General features: G+C 38.1%; 3 protein-coding genes across 3 annotated transcripts in view; 1 reads left to right on the plus strand and 2 right to left on the minus strand.

Annotated features, from left to right (window-relative positions):
* Positions 1 to 4401: 4401 nt before the first annotated feature.
* LOC125024894 lies at positions 4402 to 11932 on the minus strand. Its single transcript, XM_047612657.1, has 4 exons — positions 11789 to 11932; positions 7168 to 7268; positions 5805 to 5976; positions 4402 to 5367 (listed from the first exon to the last, which is right to left on the minus strand). The coding sequence occupies exons 1-4, from the start codon at positions 11837 to 11839 to the stop codon at positions 5335 to 5337; spliced, it is 357 nt and encodes a 118-aa protein (XP_047468613.1). The 5' UTR covers positions 11840 to 11932; the 3' UTR covers positions 4402 to 5334.
* Positions 11933 to 12552: 620 nt separating this feature from the next.
* LOC125025127 (cysteine-rich PDZ-binding protein-like) lies at positions 12553 to 17567 on the plus strand. Its single transcript, XM_047613072.1, has 3 exons — positions 12553 to 12695; positions 15538 to 15654; positions 16748 to 17567. The coding sequence occupies exons 1-3, from the start codon at positions 12660 to 12662 to the stop codon at positions 16895 to 16897; spliced, it is 303 nt and encodes a 100-aa protein (XP_047469028.1). The 5' UTR covers positions 12553 to 12659; the 3' UTR covers positions 16898 to 17567.
* Positions 17223 to 21538, minus strand: part of LOC125025126 — an 11139-nt gene continuing 6823 nt past the window's right edge. The window contains exons 5-7 of the mRNA XM_047613071.1: positions 21422 to 21538; positions 18970 to 19191; positions 17223 to 18709 (exon numbers count right to left, since the gene is read on the minus strand). The exon at positions 21422 to 21538 is cut by the window's right edge and continues 13 nt beyond it. Of these exons, the coding sequence (XP_047469027.1) occupies positions 18572 to 18709; positions 18970 to 19191; positions 21422 to 21538 (477 nt within the window). The 3' untranslated portion in view covers positions 17223 to 18571. The remainder of the gene's footprint in view (positions 18710 to 18969; positions 19192 to 21421) is intronic.

Consider the following 21538-nt stretch of genomic DNA (forward strand, 5'->3'; position numbering starts at 1 on the left):
GTCATACTCATTCAAATGACTGCAATGTTTTTTTTTAAATATCCATATTTCTGTACTTTCCTATAATATTTTTCTATAGAGCTAACCAACTGCTCAGTCATTATAATAATAATAATAATAATAATAATAATAATAATAATAATAATAATAATAATAACAATAATAATAATAATGTGTTGAAATGATAGCATGTGGATACTGATCATCAGTTGGAGAGATATTGGGGAGGAGGGCACACAGGTTTCAATATTTTGATGACTATGCCTTTTAACCCTATACCAACAGGCCACGCGCTGAGGCATCATAACAAACCGCTCAATCTTTGGAGTGCAGCTCTATACCACAGCAACACGCCAAAGCACTACGAGCTGGGGGTTCGGGCTTGATGTACTGACAACATGCGCTCAAAGTCAGTTCATTGCCATTAATCTCCAGAGCGTAGAGTTTTTTTTTGTTTTTTTCACCTGTTAGTAAGGGGTTAAACTCCTGGAAGGTGTGGACAGTATCTCTTTTAATGTGTCCCTAAATTCCTATTTAATGTAAGTATGTACTCTGACTTTCTCAAAATTTCTATTGATCTTTGGGAGGGGGAAGTAGTAAAAAAAAAATAATAATAATATAAGCAACAACAAAAAAACAAGTTTCAATAAAAGTTTTAATTGACAATATAGTTAACAAAATACAATGATTTTCAAATATTGCCTCGGTAATGATTTAACATTCTTAATGAACTTCCATAGATTCCATCACAACCATACAGGATTTTTTTTTAATGAACACTAAAATCAATAATGAATACCAAGGGGAAGAAATGTTACATAAATTCACCTCTTGATCAATATTTTATTAACTCAGTGAGTAATAAAAAATAAACTCCCTACTTACTTCAATGATATGTCTTCCAGCATTCAAAAACTAAAGGAAGTCATACTTAGACTATCTTCAAATTCTGAACATTAGTAGCTAAATGTATGTCTGAATTATATAATTCACTCCTTCAAAGGTAACTATGTGTTTTGGTGTCATTATTTACCAACAGCTCCTTATGTTACGAATACCTATTCCTCCATTAATCAAATGTACCATAAAAATCTAGCAACTAAATTACTGGGTGCTAAGGAAATATCAAGCATGAAACATGTACAGCTTCAAGGAACATTTACACATTTTAGGAATATCTAAAACTTAAAAGAAAAAAATGAAAAACAAAGGCAAATTAACATAAGTCAGAAATCATTGGTAACTATACATGTAACATACCTTCATCCTTATTACAGTGAACTAAACATGAACCTCTTGTCTACTACTGCTACCACATAATGTTGCAGAACTGGCAGTAGCAACTTTCTAAATCTATTTAACAAACGATAATGAAAGATGGCCTTTTTTGCTCTGATCCAACCACAGTTCTCCTGTTTTTTTTTCTATAATAATGAGAACCAAAACTTAAACCCACTATAGACTATTCACACAAGACCTTATTCTTATTATCACCAATTACAAAATATCACATTCATGAAATTAAAATAAGGCTTACAAAATATTTAACAAAAATATATAACCTTTTTTTCCTTCTGCATATATTACAATTTTCAATAAATTCTATGAAAACTATGATAATTACTAAATATGCCAATAAAATATAAAATATAATTTGACATTCCCTTCTCTCATTCTCAATGTGTTTTTTTGTTTGTTTGTATATTCATTTTCCGTTCTCTTTTGTTTAAGTTTTCGTGTGTTAAAATATCTGTGTTTCTGACTGTCTCTGCATATTGGTTTACAATATACCTGTGTCTGTAAGTGTATGTGTGTGTAAATAAGAAGTCACATTTAACTGGGCTACCCTCACTGCTCACAAAATTTCTAAATCCCTGACAGCCTTTCAGGCAGGTATTCTTTGGGCTTTAGATGCCTGAAATGAATTTGAATAGCCTGATATCAACTTTTTAATTTAAACAGCAAGTAGGGGTGGTGGAAGATGTGAGAGGGAAGGAGGAAGGAGGAGGGAGGAGGGAGGAGGGAGGAGGGAGGAGGGAGGAGGGAGGAGGGAGGTTTGAGGAGGGAGGAGGGAGGAGGGAGGAGGGAGGAGGGAAGAGGGAGGAGGGAGAGTGGAGGAGGGAGGAGGGAGGAGGGAGAGTGGAGGAGGGAGAGGGAGGAGGGAGAGGGAGGAGGGAGAGGGAGGAGGGAGAGGGAGGAGGGAGAGGGAGGAGGGAGAGGGAGGAGGGAGGAGGGAGGAGGGAGAGGGAGGAGGGAGAGGGAGGAGGGAGAGGGAGGAGGGAGAGGGAGGAGGGAGAGGGAGGAGGGAGAGGGAGGAGGGAGAGTGGAGGAGGGAGGAGGGAGGAGGGAGAGGGAGGAGGGAGGAGGGAGGAGGGAGAGGGAGGAGGGAGGAGGGAGGAGGGAGGGAGAGGGAAGGAGAAGGGGAGAGGGAGGAGGGAGGAGGGAGGAGGGAGAGGGAGGAGGGAGAGGGAGGAGGGAGAGGGAGGAGGGAGGAGGGAGGAGGGAGAGGGAGGAGGGAGGAGGGAGAGGGAGAGGGAGAGGGAGAGGGAGAGGAGAGGAGAGGGAGAGGGAGGAGGGAGGAGGGAGGAGGGAGGAGGGAGGAGGGAGGAGGGAGAGGGAGAGGGAGAGGGAGGGAGGGAGGGAGGGAGGGAGGGGGGAGGAGGGAGGGGGAGAGAGAGAGAGAGAGAGAGAGAGAGAGAGAGAGAGAGAGAGAGGGAGAGGGAGAGGGAGAGGGAGAGGGAGAGGGAGAGGGAGGGAGGGAGGGAGGGGGAGAGAGAGAGAGAGAGAGAGAGAGAGAGAGAGAGAGAGAGAGAGAGAGAGAGAGAGGGAGAGGGAGAGGGAGAGGGAGAGGGAGAGGGAGAGGGAGAGGGAGAGGGAGGGAGGGAGGGAGTTGCTAGTTCTGGAACTTCAAGCTAGTGATTTTGTGAGCCCTGAGACTAATAAAATCAAATAGCTTCAAAGGGTAATAAACTTAAAAAGTTAAGAATGAGGTAAAAGAATTATCCTATATGAGACAGCACTTAAAAGCAAATTATAAATTAAAGGAAAATATAACAGACTTTTGACAGGAATGTGTGAATCCACTACATTCCTTTTTCTTCTATTCTCCAAGGCTATTCTTTCTCTAAAACTGAACAAAGCAAAATTCTGATGACACTGCACTAAATACTATAAAAGCATGTTTATGAGTTTGGATCAAACATTTATCCAAAATATTGGATGCTACCTCTTCTCTTTACATAATCATGAGATAAAAGACTGCTAACTTATAAGCAATACAAACTGTTGTTAGAGAAATCTTGGCATATTTTGAAGAGAAGAAGAAAAAACCTTGAGAGCAAACTCACTTTTAAATGCCCAAGTTCTCACTTAACTCAATGTCTTCCCATTTACCTTGGTAATTACCTAACTCTGTTTCTATGTGATTATCACTCTTCATGCACAAAGAACAAAATTATGCCTCTCAGCAATGCCTTTCTTTTACTTATTTTTTCTTGCTCCATGATAATTTTTCATAACCATATTTTCCTTACACTAAAACATGAAATGAAAATTTGCTTATATCAGCAGTCATGATGGTCAACAAATTTTCTTCGTTTTTCACACACTCACCTATTGCTGCGTACAACAAGTGCGTCACTTAGATTATTTGGTCAAAAATAGTAATGTAACAAGTGTAAGTCTTGTGTAACATTTTTATAAAGTACGTCATCTAATCCCTTCACATTACCAAAACTTCCTTTACATCTATCAGTGAACAACTATTTATCAATCTGTTTGTAAATAGTCCACATACACAATTATAAAATGATTCTCATGTTTACTTAAAATGAGACACTTTATGAAAAATGAATGCCAAAGGGAAACTAATATATATATCAATGTGTGTGTGTGTGTGTGTGTGTGTGTGTGTGTGTGTGTGTGTGTGTGTGTGTGTGTGTGTGTGTGTGTGTGTGTGTGTGTGTGTGTATTTGTTTGTGTGTCTGTTTATCTGTGGGTACATTTATCTGTGTGATTATGTGTGTGCATGTTTTTCTGTGTTTTATCTGCGTGAGAGTTTATTTATGTGTGTTCATCTGTTTGTGTGTGTTTATCTGTGTGTGTTTATCTGTGCGTGTATTTATGGTGTTTTTGTCTGTGTTTTATTTGTATGTGTTCATCTGTTTGTGTGTTTATGTGTGTGTTTGTATGTTTATGTGTGTTTGTATGTTTATGTGTGTGTTTGTATGTTTATGTGTGTGTTTGTATATTTATGTGTGTTTTTGTATGTTTATGTGTGTGTGTTTGTATGTTTATGTGTTTGTTTGTATGTTTGTGTGTGTGTGTTTGTATGTTTATGTGTGTTTGTATGTTTATGTGTGTGTTTGTATGTTTATGTGTGTGTGTTTGTATGTTTATGTGTGTGTGTTTGTATGTTTATGTGTGTGTGTTTGTATGTTTATGTGTGTGTGTTTGTATGTTTATGTGTGTGTCTTTGTGTATGTTTATGTATTCATCGGTGATTCAGCATTTCCGTGTGCATGAGCAAGTGCATGTAAAAATTGTGACTGAGTCAGAGACAGTACATCAGAGGGTTTGTGAGAGACATCATGCATACATCATAAAATAATTCCTCAATAAATTTCATTCTGACAGAGTCTCTCAGAAAGAAAATACATTTCATTTCTTTCCACAAAAGTACCAAATCATTACAAAATAGAGTACAGACTATAAATCTTTTAGCAATACACTGGATCCACAATATACTTGATAGAGTATTGAGAATACACCCAACAGAAAAAAAGGACAAAGGTCATTAAACAATCTACCATATTTACTTATGACATGTAAGAAAGAGATGAATACACAAAACAATGAAATTTGTTACGTCTAAAGATATGTTAGTAATAAAACTTATAGAATGGTAATACCAGAAATAGTTGACAGGCAAGCTGATATTATTATATGCCTATATTCTGAGTTACAGACATAAGCCTTCAATATGAATAAACAAAAGAAAAATCAAATATTCAGTAAAATTCATATATGTACCACAATTTTATGTCACTTTTGGACTTACATAACACACATTGGTTTATGACTGTCACTCTTGTTATGAACACAAATTATTTCTCACTACTCTCTCATAGTATGCCAGTATTAAAATACATAAAATTCACAGCTTGAAGCCTTTGGGAACCTCTAAAACAAAATGATCTGACATCTTCACCAAAACACTTGCCATTTAACTGCCACTAAAACTCTTCTTCTGATCCTTCCATTCTTGTGATACGTTTTGCTGTGACTTGAGGTAAACTTGAGATCAGGTGGGAAGACAATGGCTGAGGAAGTCACTCACATCTCGGTCTTTTTACCATCATCGGTAATCTGGAGAAATACATTTCATAATATGAAAAAACTGTGCAAAAAAAACAGTTTATTGCTATCCGGATAAAGCAAATAAAATGACAAATATAGACATTGGAAAATGGCAAAAAAACATTAAATGCTTATGAAGAAAAAGAGAATTTAACATTGCAAAATAGAGGCACATCCATCAATAAGCCTTATATGCCCTTATTTTGGGTCACTTGTGGTCAGTGAAGCATCCAGATCCAAGGGGTATGATTAATCATTACTGCACAAGTGCAAGAACAGGTGCAAATGCAAGTGCCAGCTAATTCATCTGTGAACCAATATAAACTGCCCCTCAGCTAAAATGTAAGCAAAGAACTACATGCAAAATAATCATACGGTGACAGCTGACAGTATGTACACTGAAGTCTGCAATTCATAAAGCTGTAACAATAATACTCTTATGGTACCTGGAAAAGTGGCTCTTGATTTGATATATGAGTTGGAAGTGAACTGTAGGCCGGACTGGCTGGGAATGGTATGTAAGGTAGACCACTGCCCTCTGTGTACCATCGTCTGTAGTAGTAACGGAATAAGCCTCCACATGCTGACAACAGGAGGACCAAAAACACAACACCTACCCTGAAAAGTACAATTTGATAAAGATTACATTTCCACATAATTACCACATATCTACTGCTACTTACCACACATGTAAATATTTATGCATGTCACCACACACTGTGTGGGTATTCAAAATATGCCAGTTTTAAAATTGTATATTGGGCAAATTTGTGTGTCTATGAGTGTATGTGTGTATGTGTGTGTATGTGTGTGTATGTGTGTGTATGTGTGTATGTGTGTATGTGTGTATGTGTGTACGTATGTGTATATGTATGTATGTGTATGTGTATGTGTATGTGTGTGTATGAGTAAATGTGTGTGTGTGTGTGTGTGTGTGTGTGTGTGTGTGTGTGTGTGTGTGTGTGTGTGTGTGTGTGTGTGTGTGTGTGTGTGTGTGTGTGTTTGTGTGTGTGTGTGTGTGTGTGTGTGTGTGTGTGTGTGTGTGTGTGTATGTCTGTGTCTGTGTGTGTGTGTGTGTGTGTGTGTGTGTGTGTGTATGTGTATGTGTATGTGTATGTGTATGTGTATGTGTATGTGTATGTGTATGTGTATGTGTATGTGTATGTGTATGTGTCTGTGTCTGTGTCTGTGCGTGTGCGTGTGCATGTGCGTGTGCGTGTGCGTGTGCGTGTGCGTGTGCGTGTGCGTGTGCGTCTTGTGAGTGAGTGAGTGAGTGAGTGAGTGAGTGAGTGAATATATGTACATATGTGTATACGCATGAGTATATCTATACACAGGTGCATATACATGTATTAATGCATGGAAGCATATGTGTGAATGTGTGCATGTGCTTGCATGTATGAATGTATGCATGTGACTATGCACATGTGCTTACATGTATATGTATGTAGAGGTAAGTGTACATGTGTGTTTGTATGTAAGTGTATGACATGTATTTTGCATTATATATGTTTGCATACTGATGGACTTGAATGTTAAATGATTGTGTGCATGTATCCAAGTGTATTGCTTTACAAATATTTACATTCATGTGATATAGGAAAGTCATATTATATAGCTATAACTGGCTATAAAGTACTAGGCGTCATGATGCACTTCACAGTAATATCAAATAATAAAATTAAGCACCTTATTTACTACATCAAAGAATATAATTAAGTATTTCAAAGAATATCATCCTGCATTCATGAAAAACAAATCTGCAGTGAATATGATGTGAGAATACGCAGCTTGTATCTGCAAACTTACCAAAAATACCAAAGGCTGTATACATAATCACAGCAGAGATTGTCACCACAGCAATATTGTTCACTGTCACAGAGATCCCACTCACAGTAATGTCCAGACACCTGAAAATGAACAGAAATGAATTAATTACCTTCATATGTATTTCAACAACTTAAACAAAAATCATAAATCTAATAGCATTGAAAATAGCATACAGTAATGGTAACAATCAGGACCTGTGGAAATTCACTTCTCCAGCCCCCTCTTGCTTCTCTCCTTTACCTCCTTAACCCTTAGCCACCAGCTGGCATGTACCTACATGCCATGGCATGCTTGGACTATATCCCAGGTGGCATGTGCATGACATGGTGTGCCAATCCCATTTTCCGGGGGCATGTATGGTCATGCCACACATGCTAGGATGATGACACGAGCCCCCAGCAGTGGGGTCAGGGCCGCTATAAATACAACCAGGGAGAGAGGGCTTGCATATCAGGAAATCACCCATCAGCATTGGGTTAAAATCTTGGTCACATTTAAGACAATGAAATAATAAAAAAAAGACCCTTTCCAAGAGTCAAGGAAAAGGGTAAACAGGTGAGATACATAGGACTAATAACTGACTCCTTGGTGATTAAGCACTTGTAGATCCATCTATGTGTAAATACAATAAACAAACTAATATTACAGTGGGCATGGAATGTATTCTTGCCATCTGTGCTGACTGGGTTAATATAACAACAACAACAACAACAACAACAACAACAACAACAACAACAACAACAACAACAACAACAACAACAACAACAACATTAACAATAACATTAACAATAACAATAATAATAACAATAATAATAATAATAATAATAATAATAATAATAATAATAATAATAATAATAATAATAATAATAATAATAATTATTATATATTCTTTGGAAATAGTTCAGTTAAGGACAACCCCCCAAAAATTGAAAAGGTTGCCACCAACGTTTTTCTTCAAGACAGATTGGTACTACTTGTCTTATACATTTTTTTGTTCATATATGTCACATGGCAATTAAATCTATATTTTTTAATTAATAAATTTGCATGGTTTAGTTTAGTTTGATTCCATTTGTTACAATGGATATTTTTGGTGTGACAAACTGTCTGTTTCATTTTGCTTCTAAGTTATCCTGTGTGCAAGGAATGGCCAGGATTGCCATCCACTGGTGGCAGGGGATTTGAACGCAGGTCAGCAAGATTGCTAGGCGAAATCACTACCGCTGCACCACACAGCACATGGTTAGGTGGTCAGACAGGCTGAAGAGTTTACAGTTCTTAGGCACTATCTCCATGGGGAGCTTTGCCTATTAATGGGTTAAACCTGTTGCGTGCACTTATACTGTTGTCCAAATAATGTTGGTTCAGCAGTAGAGCCTGGTAGTGTTTGAAACAGGAACAAATGGTCTACAGCAACACAGATCACAAGTTGTGCAAGAAAATAGGGCTGTGGACCTTTACAGGAATATGTGCAAAGATGAAATTGATAAGGCAGAAAAGGATATGGAGCAAGGAGTAGCTACAAATAGAAGTCCAAAACCCACTGCTCTAACTTGACAACCAACAGGCAAAGTCTAGATACATCTCTTAACATTAGGGAAAGTCTGTACAGAGCTTTGCTTGCAAAATTTACTAGCATAGCTCAACTGTGCAGACATTAATATCACATCTGACAATAGGCAAAATATGCTTCATTACTTTATACAGACATTTTATTTTCTATTCTTAAGTAACTTTTATCTAAAAGAAGAATGAAGCAATTCGTAATTACATCCATGCAAAGGAAATTTCTGTAATTTTAAACTAATAATGACAGCTTTTACCCACACTATACTGAGTCAAGAGCTTGGTACCACACACAATCAACTGCATTTGAAAAAATATTGAAGCATGGGAAACACGTTTTACCTGCTCCCAATAATTTTGGCAAGGGTTTATGTGATTTTTCCACAAACAAGAGACTAAGTCTACTTTGGAAAGCTGAATCTCTTCAATGACCAGTCTTGGCAAAACAAGCGAATTTCTGTTTAGAAAACACAACATATGGCAGGCTCAACCACACATGGCATGGATACTTAACACCCAATATTTAGGCTCATTGCATCATGACAAGAATAGATGCCACATGGCATAAACATGTTACCCAGTGCCACCAGTTGGTTTTCTGATACAAAAGCCCTCTCTGCCAGGTTGTATTTGTATAGGCATCAGCATACATGCCCAGGAAAATGGGCCTGGCACACCATGTCATGTATGCACATGCCACCCAGAATATAGTCCAAGCATGCTACGGCATGTATGTACATGCCACCTGGCGGCAAAAAGTTAATAATATTTTTGGTAATTTTATTTCCATCTGGGTGCTTTGTGGCCTGCATGTGGACCCAATTCCAGGCATCAGGCTTGAGTGGCAATTCTCTTGGTGTGTGCATTATTTTCCCAGTCCATATACAGTATCAAGACTCCTTGCCTCCCCTTTCCAATGCTAGTATCTCTTTTCCTGCACAAACATTTTTTGCTATTCTATATTAGTCTGACTCTACGTCATCTCTCTAGGTAATCTTCAACTCTGTGTAATAACAATAACAATAAGTAACAATGTTATTTGTCATCTTTTCATATTTTTGTATCATGCAATTTTCTGCCATGGCAGAAAATTGGAAGATGATCCTGAGCACAGAAATAGTGCCCTCCCTGGAGCCTTCAGCCATGATCCTGAGCACAGAAATAGTGTCCTCCCTGGAGCCTTCAGCCATAGTTCACAGTTGGTAAATTCCACTCATTTACTTGGGGAACACTCATGCCCAATAATCCCAGTCACCCCAGCCTCCAGCCAAAAAAAAATTTGACAGCACATTCCTGTTACCCCAGCCATTAGGCAAAGTTTTCCATGACAGCATATTCCTGCCACCCAGCCCTCAGTCATTTTTTTTTTTTTCATGACATAACAGTCATATCACCTGAATACAGTGGCTTTTAGGAGATCAAAATACGACTTGAAATTTTAACTTTACCAGGCAAGTTATTGTTATCATTCTTAATTTTATTCATTATATTGTTAAACTCCATGCAAATCTAAAACTTTCTGATCTTCACCAACATATTTCAGCATTTTTATTTGAAAATGCCAATTATGAAATCAATATTGTAATTTTATACAACAATTATTAACAACAAATGGCTTGGGAGAAAAATCAGGAACTGTAACACTAAAACTAGCAAAATCACCCACACAGCCTACCAAACTGATCTGTAATATTATCTGGCTACTGGTAAAGGCCAAGGAACATCCACTAAGTGTCTTTAGGACTTCCCTGCCCAGTTTTCACTGAATAAGACCAGTCTGATGCTCCCAGCTGTATCAACTTAGGTTTGTTGGCTCTTGTTCCAGCACCAAAGGTGAGTTTGTAATTAGGTAAAACTAGGCCTGTGTCACATTCAAATCCCATTAATAAATAACAGTTGGATTCCATTAAACTATAATAAATTGCAAATCTATTTCTCCCACACAGCTTTTCCTGACAACATTAGGTAATTTTTTAGTTGCACACAGCCATCCAATCTTGCAATTATCATTCCTTCTTTCAATTATCTCTACCATAAAATGTGTGAATCTCATTATTTTACGTCACAAATGATATAAATAAAAGTATTGGTCATGTTTACCGAGTGACTGCACGCCTCTGAGATTAAGTTCCTATTACTCTAGCTATTCCTAGGAAATCCACAAGCACCCAAATGAACCCAAAGCCTTCCTGACACGGGGCTTCGAAACCCGGTCACCATATTTCCTTATTGGGGGTCTGCTCCCGCACCCCCAACCGACTGCCATAGACTTGCTCTCCTCACGTCATTCATTTTCTTCATTTCTGACATCAATTTTTGCCTACGCAAATTATTTCATCTCTTAGTGAATTTTTGCTTTGATTATCATGGTACCATTACATTTCTCTCTAAATCCATACCAGAGTACTATGCGCTGAACAACTTCCTTATCATCAACACGCGAAAGGAATGCCATAGATGAAAAAGTGTCGTACTTTCAGTCGTTCGGACCGTTCCAGGCACATTCCACCCTGAGCTACATGGCTGTGGGGACACTGCAACTACGCCCAACATTTCCGCACAGAATACCATGGGGGGGGGGGGGGGGGATGAAAATGAAAACAAAAGGCAAATTATGCAATAAGTCTTCATCAAGGCAAGACTAACAGATTATGATAACAAAAGAAATGACCACAAAATGAGCAGGTACTACAAACCACGTGTCATTAGAGGTGCAAGCGGTGCATTTGCGGTTTTGGAGGCAATACCAAAATTTTAGTGTCAATGAAAATATAACAAGGAAAAATAATATATTTATTTTTTTTTAAATAAATCCTTATCAGTCATTCACAGTTCTATAACAAACACACAAGTCCAACCACACAACTATTAGGAAGTAGGAATCAACACGTATAAACCATACAAAATAAGACAAAAAAAATTCCCACAGACAAACAAAACAAAAATAGAAACAATAATAAATACGTGGCCTTCACCCCCATACTTGACAGCTCATCATTTCCCTTAATTCTACAAAATCTACCCGTTAATTTACCACTCCGGTGACGCTGACGAAAGAAATGAGCTTTAAGGGTGACGCTTGCATCTTTAAAGGTGAAAGAAGCGGTTAATTGAAGCACAAGATTGTCATTTTTTCCTTTGTGAAAGAAGCGCTTCCTCGTCCCTCTTGAGCGCGCTTCTTGATTCGTTTTTTTTTTTTTTGTTGGGGGGGGGGGGGTCTGCTATAATCGAAATGATTTTATTATTATTTATTTTTTGTTTTGTTTACTTTGCTCTTGTTGATGTAATCGTTTCAGTTTGTTTTAACTCTGTGCTTATTATTTTTTTTTCTGTTGGCTTTTGAGTTTTCTTAATTTCTGCTTTTGCGTGTCTTTGCTATTTGTTGTTTTTGTTGTTGTTGCTACTGCTGTTGTGTTTGTTGAAATCATTGATATTCAGTATGACTGTTTTCCTTTTCTTATAACTATAACATATAATCTTATTTTAGTTATATGTTTTCCTTTAAACACGACGTCAGAGCAAGTGGTTTCTTTTCTAAAAAAAATATTTCTTTCGAGCAGTGTGCAGGAACATATTATGAATATATGAATAAATATTAAGAAGAATATTCTAATAAGATTAAAGGAAAGTGAGATGAAAATAACAATAGTAATAATAATAATAAAGTAAGAAACTAACCTTGAACGTCATATTTATAAGTAGACCAGTCATAGATTTTTAAAAATAGATAAATAAAATATGGAAAAGTCAGAAATTCAATTCCATTAGACAACTCAAGAAAAACGGAAATAACAAAGGAAAGTGATAAAAAAACAAACTCGAACGTAATGTTTGTAAACAATCCCAGCCAGCTGAGTGACGGTCCGTGTCGTTCCTTCGATCACTTTCGCTAGTTTTCCGCGACAATGGTGTGCGAAAAATGCCAAAAGAAACTTGGGAAGGTAAGGATAGCCGTAGATTTACTATTTATTTGGAAAGACATAGGTTTCTTGAGAAAAATCGCAGTAATGGATAGTTTTCAGGCTGCTGTACAAGAGCGAGTTGAGTTGTGTCAAGTCAAGACGATTCGTCATCGCCAAGCTATTTTAACATTAATTTTTATGGATTTTTTAATAAATTGTTTACACCAAACGAGTTGTCCGATTTTTCTACATAAGTCACAGTGAGTCCGTCATGGTGTGAGCACCATGCAAGTAGAGTACCTAATCTACTCGGTGTGAGAGGGCCCTGTTCTATGAAATGTCAGTTACTGACACTTGTCAAGAAAGGGAAGATACACCTCAAAATTATTCACCTCCTATCATCGAAGCTGTAAGTGATGTGTCAAGAAAGGGAAGATACACCTCAAAATTATTCACCTCCTATCATCGAAGCTGTAAGTGATGTTGAAACCAGTGAGGACTGCAATACCTTGAAGCCTTTTCTTATCATATCAAAGAAGCCTAGTATAAAAGAAAACGCAACAGGGACACTGAGGATAAGATGAATTTGTGTTTCCTAGACTAACTGAAATAACTGAGGACAGTAGGAAAACATCCCAAATAAAAAATGAAATGAAATTGTGACATTCTGAACTCAAGGGTTCCTCATCATATGGATAAATAACTGAAATTGGATCCATTTTGGTTATCTATCTTTCTGATGAAGATTTAACTTCAATTTCTTACTGTGCCTGTTTTCCTAATCATCTTCATCTGTAGTGTTACTGTGTTCAACTGACACCAAGATGAAACAACTGTTGCCAATTGACAACATAAACATCAAAATTGAAGTATATGAAACCATTCATAGGAACATGTTAAACTCATCCCCTCTGTCCAGTATGGTTTCTTGCCTGGAAAGAATCAGTTACATACAACATAACCATACAGTGTAAATGACAATTACTCAGAGTGTACTTAACTCTAAGAAGTAACATAGAATATAATGTTTCCTTGCTTATAAGTTGTATCATTCAGAGTCACCAGAAAAAATGCATTAACTGTCTTCTTGTTTCATTAATTAGATATTGCCCAACACATGGCTATTTTAAATTATGTTTTACAACAAGTGAGTTGTGTCAAGTCAAGAGTCATTTGATGCGATTCATTTTGACTTTTCTCTCTTTACATTACATTATGCAGGCATGTTATCTTGGCTCATGATCAGGTACTTTTGAGTGTCTTTGAGAGTTTCTGCAGTGGAGCTAGTTGGGGAGTTCTGAGAAACAAAGGTTTTCTTATAAGAGGGAAAAGAGGGGACAAATGTTTGGTGGAGGGAAAGGTTAATGGAGGTTGATGGAGGAGAGGGTGGGGTAGTGTGTTTAGCTTGCATTGTGTGGGGAGGAAGAGGGGTAGGTACAGGGAAATAGTGACAGGAGTGTCTGGAATAGTGGCGGAGATTGGGGTGTCTGGAATTAGAATGGCAAAATAATTTGACTAGGAGAGGGAGGGGGGTCGAGGTTTGATGAGGAAGAGTACCTTGTCAGTGTGTCTCTTGTCTGGCTTTGGGTAAAAGGAGGCCAAATTTGACTCTGAAAATGTCCACTTCAGACTTAGACTTGTAGGTAGGGCAGCCACTATTAAATACATTATGGGAGTCGACAAAATTGGTACATGACTGGTGCGTGACTGTTAAAGGGGAGGTCATGTTTAAGGAATCTAATCTTGGCAGTATTGGTGGGGGACTGACAACGGCCTTTAGGTTGGTACATCATAGTCCGTGAGGCAGGCAAGTAAATCTTCTCCACAGTCTTACTAACCCTTGTCGTAGACAGGGCAATTTGTTGGGGAAATGGAGACAATTCAGATGCAAGTATTGAGGGAGGGAGTAGGTTGAACAGGAATGGGTCTGCCAGTGAAGTCAGGGTTGATAATGCTATAGCTTGGGATTCAGATGTAACTGTGACAAGGCAGGACTGATCAGGGTGGCTGCAGAAGGAAACTTTGCCTACTTGTTTTCAGAGACATTGCTGGAAGAGAAGAGTGTCATCAAATTAAGGGGCTCTGGGGGGATTACAAAAATTTAATCCCATTTGGCTGGGGTAAACAGAGTAGTCAAGATGTTTGTAAAGGTGGGGGAAGTAGAAGGACAGAGACGTGTGGAAGAGGAAGTAGTATTGAGTGAGGTAATACTGCAGAGAGGTGGGCAATAGATTGTAGAGTAGTAATAAGGGGAGCTACTTGATAAAGGGTTAAGCCTCCTTGCCCCTATTAATGGTACAAATGGTAAGCCTAGGGTATGTTGGGGAGAAAAATAGTCCACCCCTCAGGCTACACATGAGGGGCAAGAGCTAGACAACTTAACCAAAATACTATGCCCATGGTTCCCCCGAGGTTGTTCATGATTGGCACAAAGTCAGCCTTTCATCCTTTCAACACGGCTCTCACACGTTAGGAAGTGGATAGTTGAAGGGTTTAGAGAGAAAGAAATGAAAAGGGGAAGGGGAAAAGACCATGCAAAATTAGTTGAGTCAAGGGATGAGGTCCAAGGTATAGGGTGATCCCCTATGTTAGGCCACAGTCTGTCTCCTAAGCCCACCCACAACAACAAGAAGCAAGGGATTGGGGTGGCCACTAGTTAAAAGAGTCAAATGCTAATACATATGGGTCGTGGTAATAAGTATCAGATTACTAAAGATGAATATAAAGTTAATGTTATGTGGTTAGTATGATATACTAGTGATACATGACACTTTCTCATGGTTCACTCTACCAGCTAATGCATGAATGGGCAGTACTATTAAAAAAGCTCATGTCATGTGATACTATCCTTAGTATAATCTTTTTCCTAATCATATTTCAGGTCATTACCCCTGACACATGGAAAGATGGTGCTCGTAACACAACTGAAGGAGGAGGACGAAAGATCAACGAGAACAAGCTCCTCACAGGGAAAAAGAATCGCTTCAACCCATACACTGTAAGATATTTACTAATGTTTAACCCTATGAGTGGCTGGCACCATGACCACTTTTGCCAAGACTCTAATTGCTATTTGGCCATGGGGTGAAGCTGAATAACATGCTGGTGCCAAACAAAGCTCAATTTGGATATTTGCAAATGTGACATTCAATGAGTTAATCATGTTTGCAAGGCCTATAACTAGTTATTTAACCCCTTGGATCCAGATGCTTCACTGCCAGCACATGGTCCAAAATATGAGCATTAGGCTTACTTGAGCAGCTCTCATGAGCATGTGGATTGTAGGCCGGGCGCACACACACACATTCGTGTCCAGTGACAAGACTCCATGCCTCCTCTTTGCAATGTTATTTTCTCTTTTTCTGCATGTTTTTTTCTTTCTTTCTTTCTTTCTTTTTTTCTCCATTTCCAGTGTCTATATTTGACATTTCATTTGCTTTATCCAGATGGTAGACTGTTTTCATTGCACAGACTCCATATCATCTCTCTGGGTAGTGCATGACTCCATGCAGTAGTAATAATAAGCTTTTTTACAATGTTAAATTTTCTGTAATACAAGATGTGCCACTAGTCACTGCAGGCAGTAATAGGATCTTGAGCATGAAAATAGCCAGCAGTCTTCCAGTCATGGCTCACAGGTGGTACACTCCACACTTGTTTATCAATGGAAATTTACAAAAGCCCCTTCCTAAATGTCCAGTGAGTCTAATCCCCCTCTAAGAGTTTTGTGCACTCATGGGAAATCATTCCTGTCACACTGGCCATTAGCCGTAATTCTCATGACCGCGAGTTCCTGTCACTCCGTCCCTCAGCCAATCTTTCTCAAGACATTCATGTTACCTATCTCTTCAAGCCAAATTTTTTCGTGACATGATGGTCACATCATATGGATCACAGGAGTTAAATGTGCTACATGTCAAAAGTCATACAATAGTTTAGCATAGCATGGTATTGAAAGGGGTAAAGAGGGGGGGAATAGAGAGTATTAGTAAGTGGTCAACTCATCCAAAACCAGTGGGTTAGTTTAGAAGTTTTATTTGAATTATAATGATCAAATTCTTTGTGATAATTGTATATTTCATCTTTTCCAGGCCAGATTCGTGGAATGTAGGATCTGCAGGACAAAAGTTCATCAGGCTGGATCCAACTTCTGTCAAGGATGTGCTTATAAAAAGGGCATTTGTGCAATGTGTGGAAAGAAAATCCTTGACACAAAGAGCTACTGCCAGTCCTCTGCCTAAAAAATGTATATGATTATGGAGAGACATCTTAAAAGTTTCCCTATTATTATATAGTTGTTATTATATAATTTTAGTAAACACTTTAGTTGTATGTGGAGGTTTCCTATATCTGGTCTTTTTTACTAATATATATTTTTTTCAGTGCACTTATGTCTTTGATATATTCTAACAGCATTCATTGGAAGTTTTTTTTTTTTTTTTTTTTTTTTTTTTTTAAGTAGTATCCAGACCCTTTTACAGTTATTGAAAGGAGCAATTTAAGATGTTGCTAGCTACCAAAGCCTTTGAAGGTTGTACATTTGAGGATCGAGATTGATTTTTTTTCCCCAAGATTTGTGCGTTTCTAAAATATAAAGACACTTTTATTAGATAATATTGTGTTTGGAGTGTCAGGAGCTTGTTTTCTGCAGCATTATGTCTCTAGAATATCATTACCCTTTACTTTTCCAAAAGGCCACCTTCACAAGTTTATGAAATGCTCTGTAATGATATTATTAAGAACATTGTAATCAGGAGTATGTTTAGCTAAGACTGAGGAATGTTTATCCTCAAAAAAAAAAAAAAAAAAAAAAACTTTGTTAGAGTGAATGGAAATATCTCATCACCCCTAAGAGAGAAAATATTAAAGATGTAACTGATTCAATTTTTAATTGATAAAGATTATTGTATATATTTGTTTTTCTTTTAAAACCCACCCATTACAAAACATTGAAATGTTGAAATATGTTATGAGTTACAGTCATTTGAGAGACTGGAAATAAATGCTTGAATAATGTTTGGAGTAATAAATATCAATATCTTACACTGACTGTTATTTTAGTTACGATTCACATTTGTTCAGGGAAATCAAAACAGGAATAAATAAATTTCTGTGAATAGTGATAAAGTAAGAGTGCAGCCAATTTAATTTTTAGACTTTAATCCTCTTCAGACAGTGTTAATCAATACAAATTAAGCAAACAAACTGCTAGAAAGAAAAGAGGAGCATAATTATTTTATGAAACGAAACCAATAAGGAGTGTTTCAGGCGTGGTACATAGACAAACTGCTACAATTTCTCGGCATATCTATGTCTATTTCATGACAAGTGGTCACTAATGAAACATTTGTCCTTTGTTCAGTATTTGATAGAGTTTAGTAAATGATATCATGCTCATTTCTTCTATTGCCAGCAAAGTCAGTATTATTTATCAATATTATTATTTCTCTGGACCAAAGTTTTTAAGTTAACTGTAGTTGATATAATACTGTAAATCACCATTTACTTAAATCTCATGCGCCATGTATACCCTAATTCCTTTTTATGACATGTTAGTTTCATAAAACGGCTGCTTTTACTTTTGCTACATACTCTTGCACGATCTCAGCAAAAGGTTTACAGTATCCTGAAGGGGGAAAAATAAGCAGAGGAACCAAACAACTCTTTTAATATTCTAACAACAGCACGTAGAAATCCATATATGACTTGTTCATTCCAATAAACTCATATCTTTACATTGCACTACTATTGCACAACAAAACACCGGTATCCATTTAATTCAGTAACTTCTCAAAGATACAAGAAAGAAACATGGTATTAAGAATAACACTCACCATCCAAAAACATTTCCAACATCATGTACACAAAAACCAATTACAGTTACTTAGACAGCCAAGGTACATCCACTGCCTTTCCTACACCCCATAGACCTTGTGTGTGTTCTGTCTAGTGAATGCTAAAATTTCTTGGACACTCTTCTCTCTCAATGAAGCTACCTGCGCTGCTACATGTATAGCCATGCCGGGGTGTGACCAGCGGCCTGGACCCTGGTACTGGAGACAGAAAAGGATAAATATTTTTGATGGGCGGTAAAAATATAATTATTCATGAATTAGAGATTAGATTAAATCTGTTGTGGGTTTTGTTTTCTTTTCTTTTTTCCTGTTCTGTAGACTATGAATCTGTCAACATTTTCATACTTTAGGAGATAAAGTAATGATAGCTATCTAGCAAATATTTTCATTCACGATTTTAGCATTCACTCAGCAATAAATACTAAACTATATAAACAAAAGTTAATTATCAGACTTACACAGTGTGGCCTAAAATATGGTGCATCTGTTTCAAGTAAAAGCCTGTTTAAGGGCATCTGAGACACAACATCCTGAACATTGCATCCTCTCTCAGTGTAAGGGTAAGTAACCAAAGCTGTTACCCCCAAGTATAAATTGCAAAATGTGCTCAACCACCTCTCGGCTTCTCTCCAGTTCCCTGTGAAGCAGTGGCGATGTATCACATAGTCTCGAGGAACAATCTGTAGGAAAGAATATTTCCTATGTGATTCTGAGTTTTTTTTTTCTCTTTTTTCTACTAAAAAAAAACAACATCAGTAATTAAGTAATAGTAGGGAAGAAATATCAGTTTATGAAGTTAACAGAAAACTGTTTAAGCTATCTATAAAGAAATTACATATGATGAAAACACATTACAGGATTTAGTTAGATGGATAAAAAAAATACAAATTTGCAGATGTCTACAATTTTTTTAACGGTAATTGAATATAATACACAGTGTATAAATAACATGAAAATAAGCATCTGCTTTTAATATTATTTGCTGCTCTAGATATTTCTATAACAACCCAGCTGTTCCCTTCCTTGCTCTCGCTCTCACTCACTCTCACTCTCACTTACACTCACACTCACACTCACACTCACACTCACTCACTCTCTCTGTCTCTCTCACACTCACTCACTCACTCTCTCTGTCTCTCTCACACTCACTCACTCACTCTCTCTGTCTCTCTCACACTCACTCACTCACTCTCTCTGTCTCTCTCACACTCACTCACTCACTCGCTCTCTCTCTCTCACACTCACTCACTCACTCACTCACTCTCTCTGTCTCTCTCACACTCACTCACTCACTCTCTCTGTCTCTCTCACACACACTCAGTCACTCACTCTCTCTGTCTCTCTCACACTCACTCACTCACTCTCTCTGTCTCTCTCACACTCACTCACTCACTCTGTCTTTCTCTCACACTCAATCACTCACTCTCTCTGTCTCTCTCACACTCACTCACTCACTCTCTCTGTCTCTCTCACACTCACTCACTCACTTTCTCTGTCTCTCTCACACTCACTCACTCACTCTCTCTGTCTCTCTCACACTCAGTCACTCACTCACTCTCTCTGTCTCTTTCACACTCACTCACTCTCTCTGTCTCTCTCACACTCACTCACTCTCTCTGTCTCTCTCACACTCACTCACTCTCTCTGTCTCTCTCACACTCACTCACTCTCTCTGTCTCTCTCACACTCACTCACTCTCTCTGTCTCTCTCACACTCACTCACTCTCTCTGTCTTTCTCACACTCACTCACTCTCTCTGTCTCTCTCACACTCACTCACTCTCTCTGTCTCTCACACACTCACTCACTCTCTCTGTCTCTCTCACACTCACTCACTCTCTCTGTCTCTCTCACACTCACTCACTCTCTCTGTCTCTCTAACACTCACTCACTCACTCACTCACTCTGTCTCTCACTCACTCACTCTCTCACTCACTCACTCACTCACTCACTCACTCACTCTCCCTCTCTTTATCTCTTTCTCTCACATTCACTCACTCACTCTCTCTGTCTCTCTCTCACACACACACACTCACCCACTTTCACTCACCCACTTTCACTCACCCACTTTCACTCACCCACTTTCACTCACCCACTTTCACTCACTCACTCACACTCACTCACTCACACTCACTCACACTCACTCACTCTCAACTCTCCCTTTCTCTTTCTCTTTCTCTTTCACTTCTCGCCTCTCTCCCACAGGCACACGCACAAAAAACACACATGCACAAAACACACACACGCACAAAATACACACACACACACGCACAAAACACACACACACACACGCACAAAACACACACACACACACACACACACACACACACACACACACACACACACACACACACACACACACACACACACACACACACACACACACACACACACACAAAATCCATATGATATCATATTTTACAATCAATAACTAAGCTTCACGCTTTGACACTTTCTCTAACACATATAGTAATAATAAAAAATATATGTATTACATATAATATTTTCTCCTTTGAATCATTTTATTTCATTCATAAATGTGATCTGATATAGGTCATAGCATGACTGCCCTTACTGCCCTTGATTACAGGTTGATGAATATAATCCATACAGGCCTGGTGTCTTGACACTGTCAGATATTTACCCTATTTCTAGAATGCAGTATTTGTAAAATAATTAGAATGCCAGAAGTGGGGTATAGGAATCATATAGAAGGTTCCTCACGTGTGTACAAATACCCTAGGGCGCCTTGTGCAAAACAACCCTCTTGAACCCCCTAACCCTGGGGACAGTCCTTTTAAGCATGATCTGCATCACCAAATGTAAAGCACATGAATTAAATAGTTCAAAAGACTTGAAAAAAAGTACCATGTATGGAGATACATAGAAATACAGAGTTATAAAGCCTTGCCTCCATCAGAATATTTATGCAATCCTCATCTGCATCTCGACAATGAATCACAAGAGGTTTGTTGAACTCTAAAGCGATTTTCAGCTGGCGTCGAAACACTATCTGCTGCAGTTCTCG

The sequence above is a fragment of the Penaeus chinensis genome, chromosome 4 (genome assembly GCF_019202785.1).
Source record: "Penaeus chinensis breed Huanghai No. 1 chromosome 4, ASM1920278v2, whole genome shotgun sequence".
In the NCBI taxonomy this organism is placed as follows: domain Eukaryota; kingdom Metazoa; phylum Arthropoda; class Malacostraca; order Decapoda; family Penaeidae; genus Penaeus; species Penaeus chinensis.

Excerpts from the sequence above, each read along its gene's own strand:
- LOC125024894 (XM_047612657.1), bottom strand. The coding sequence starts at position 11,839 with ATGCAAGCGTCACCCTTAAAGCTCATTTCTTTCGTCAGCGTCACCGGA. Across the intron at positions 5,977-7,167 it reads TACAGCCTTTGGTATTTTTG|GGTAGGTGTTGTGTTTTTGG; the intron begins GTAAGTTTGCAG and ends TGTACTTTTCAG. Across the intron at positions 5,368-5,804 it reads ATCAAGAGCCACTTTTCCAG|ATTACCGATGATGGTAAAAA; the intron begins GTACCATAAGAG and ends GTATTTCTCCAG.
- LOC125025127 (XM_047613072.1), top strand. The coding sequence starts at position 12,660 with ATGGTGTGCGAAAAATGCCAAAAGAAACTTGGGAAG. Across the intron at positions 12,696-15,537 it reads GCCAAAAGAAACTTGGGAAG|GTCATTACCCCTGACACATG; the intron begins GTAAGGATAGCC and ends ATCATATTTCAG. Across the intron at positions 15,655-16,747 it reads ATCGCTTCAACCCATACACT|GCCAGATTCGTGGAATGTAG; the intron begins GTAAGATATTTA and ends CATCTTTTCCAG.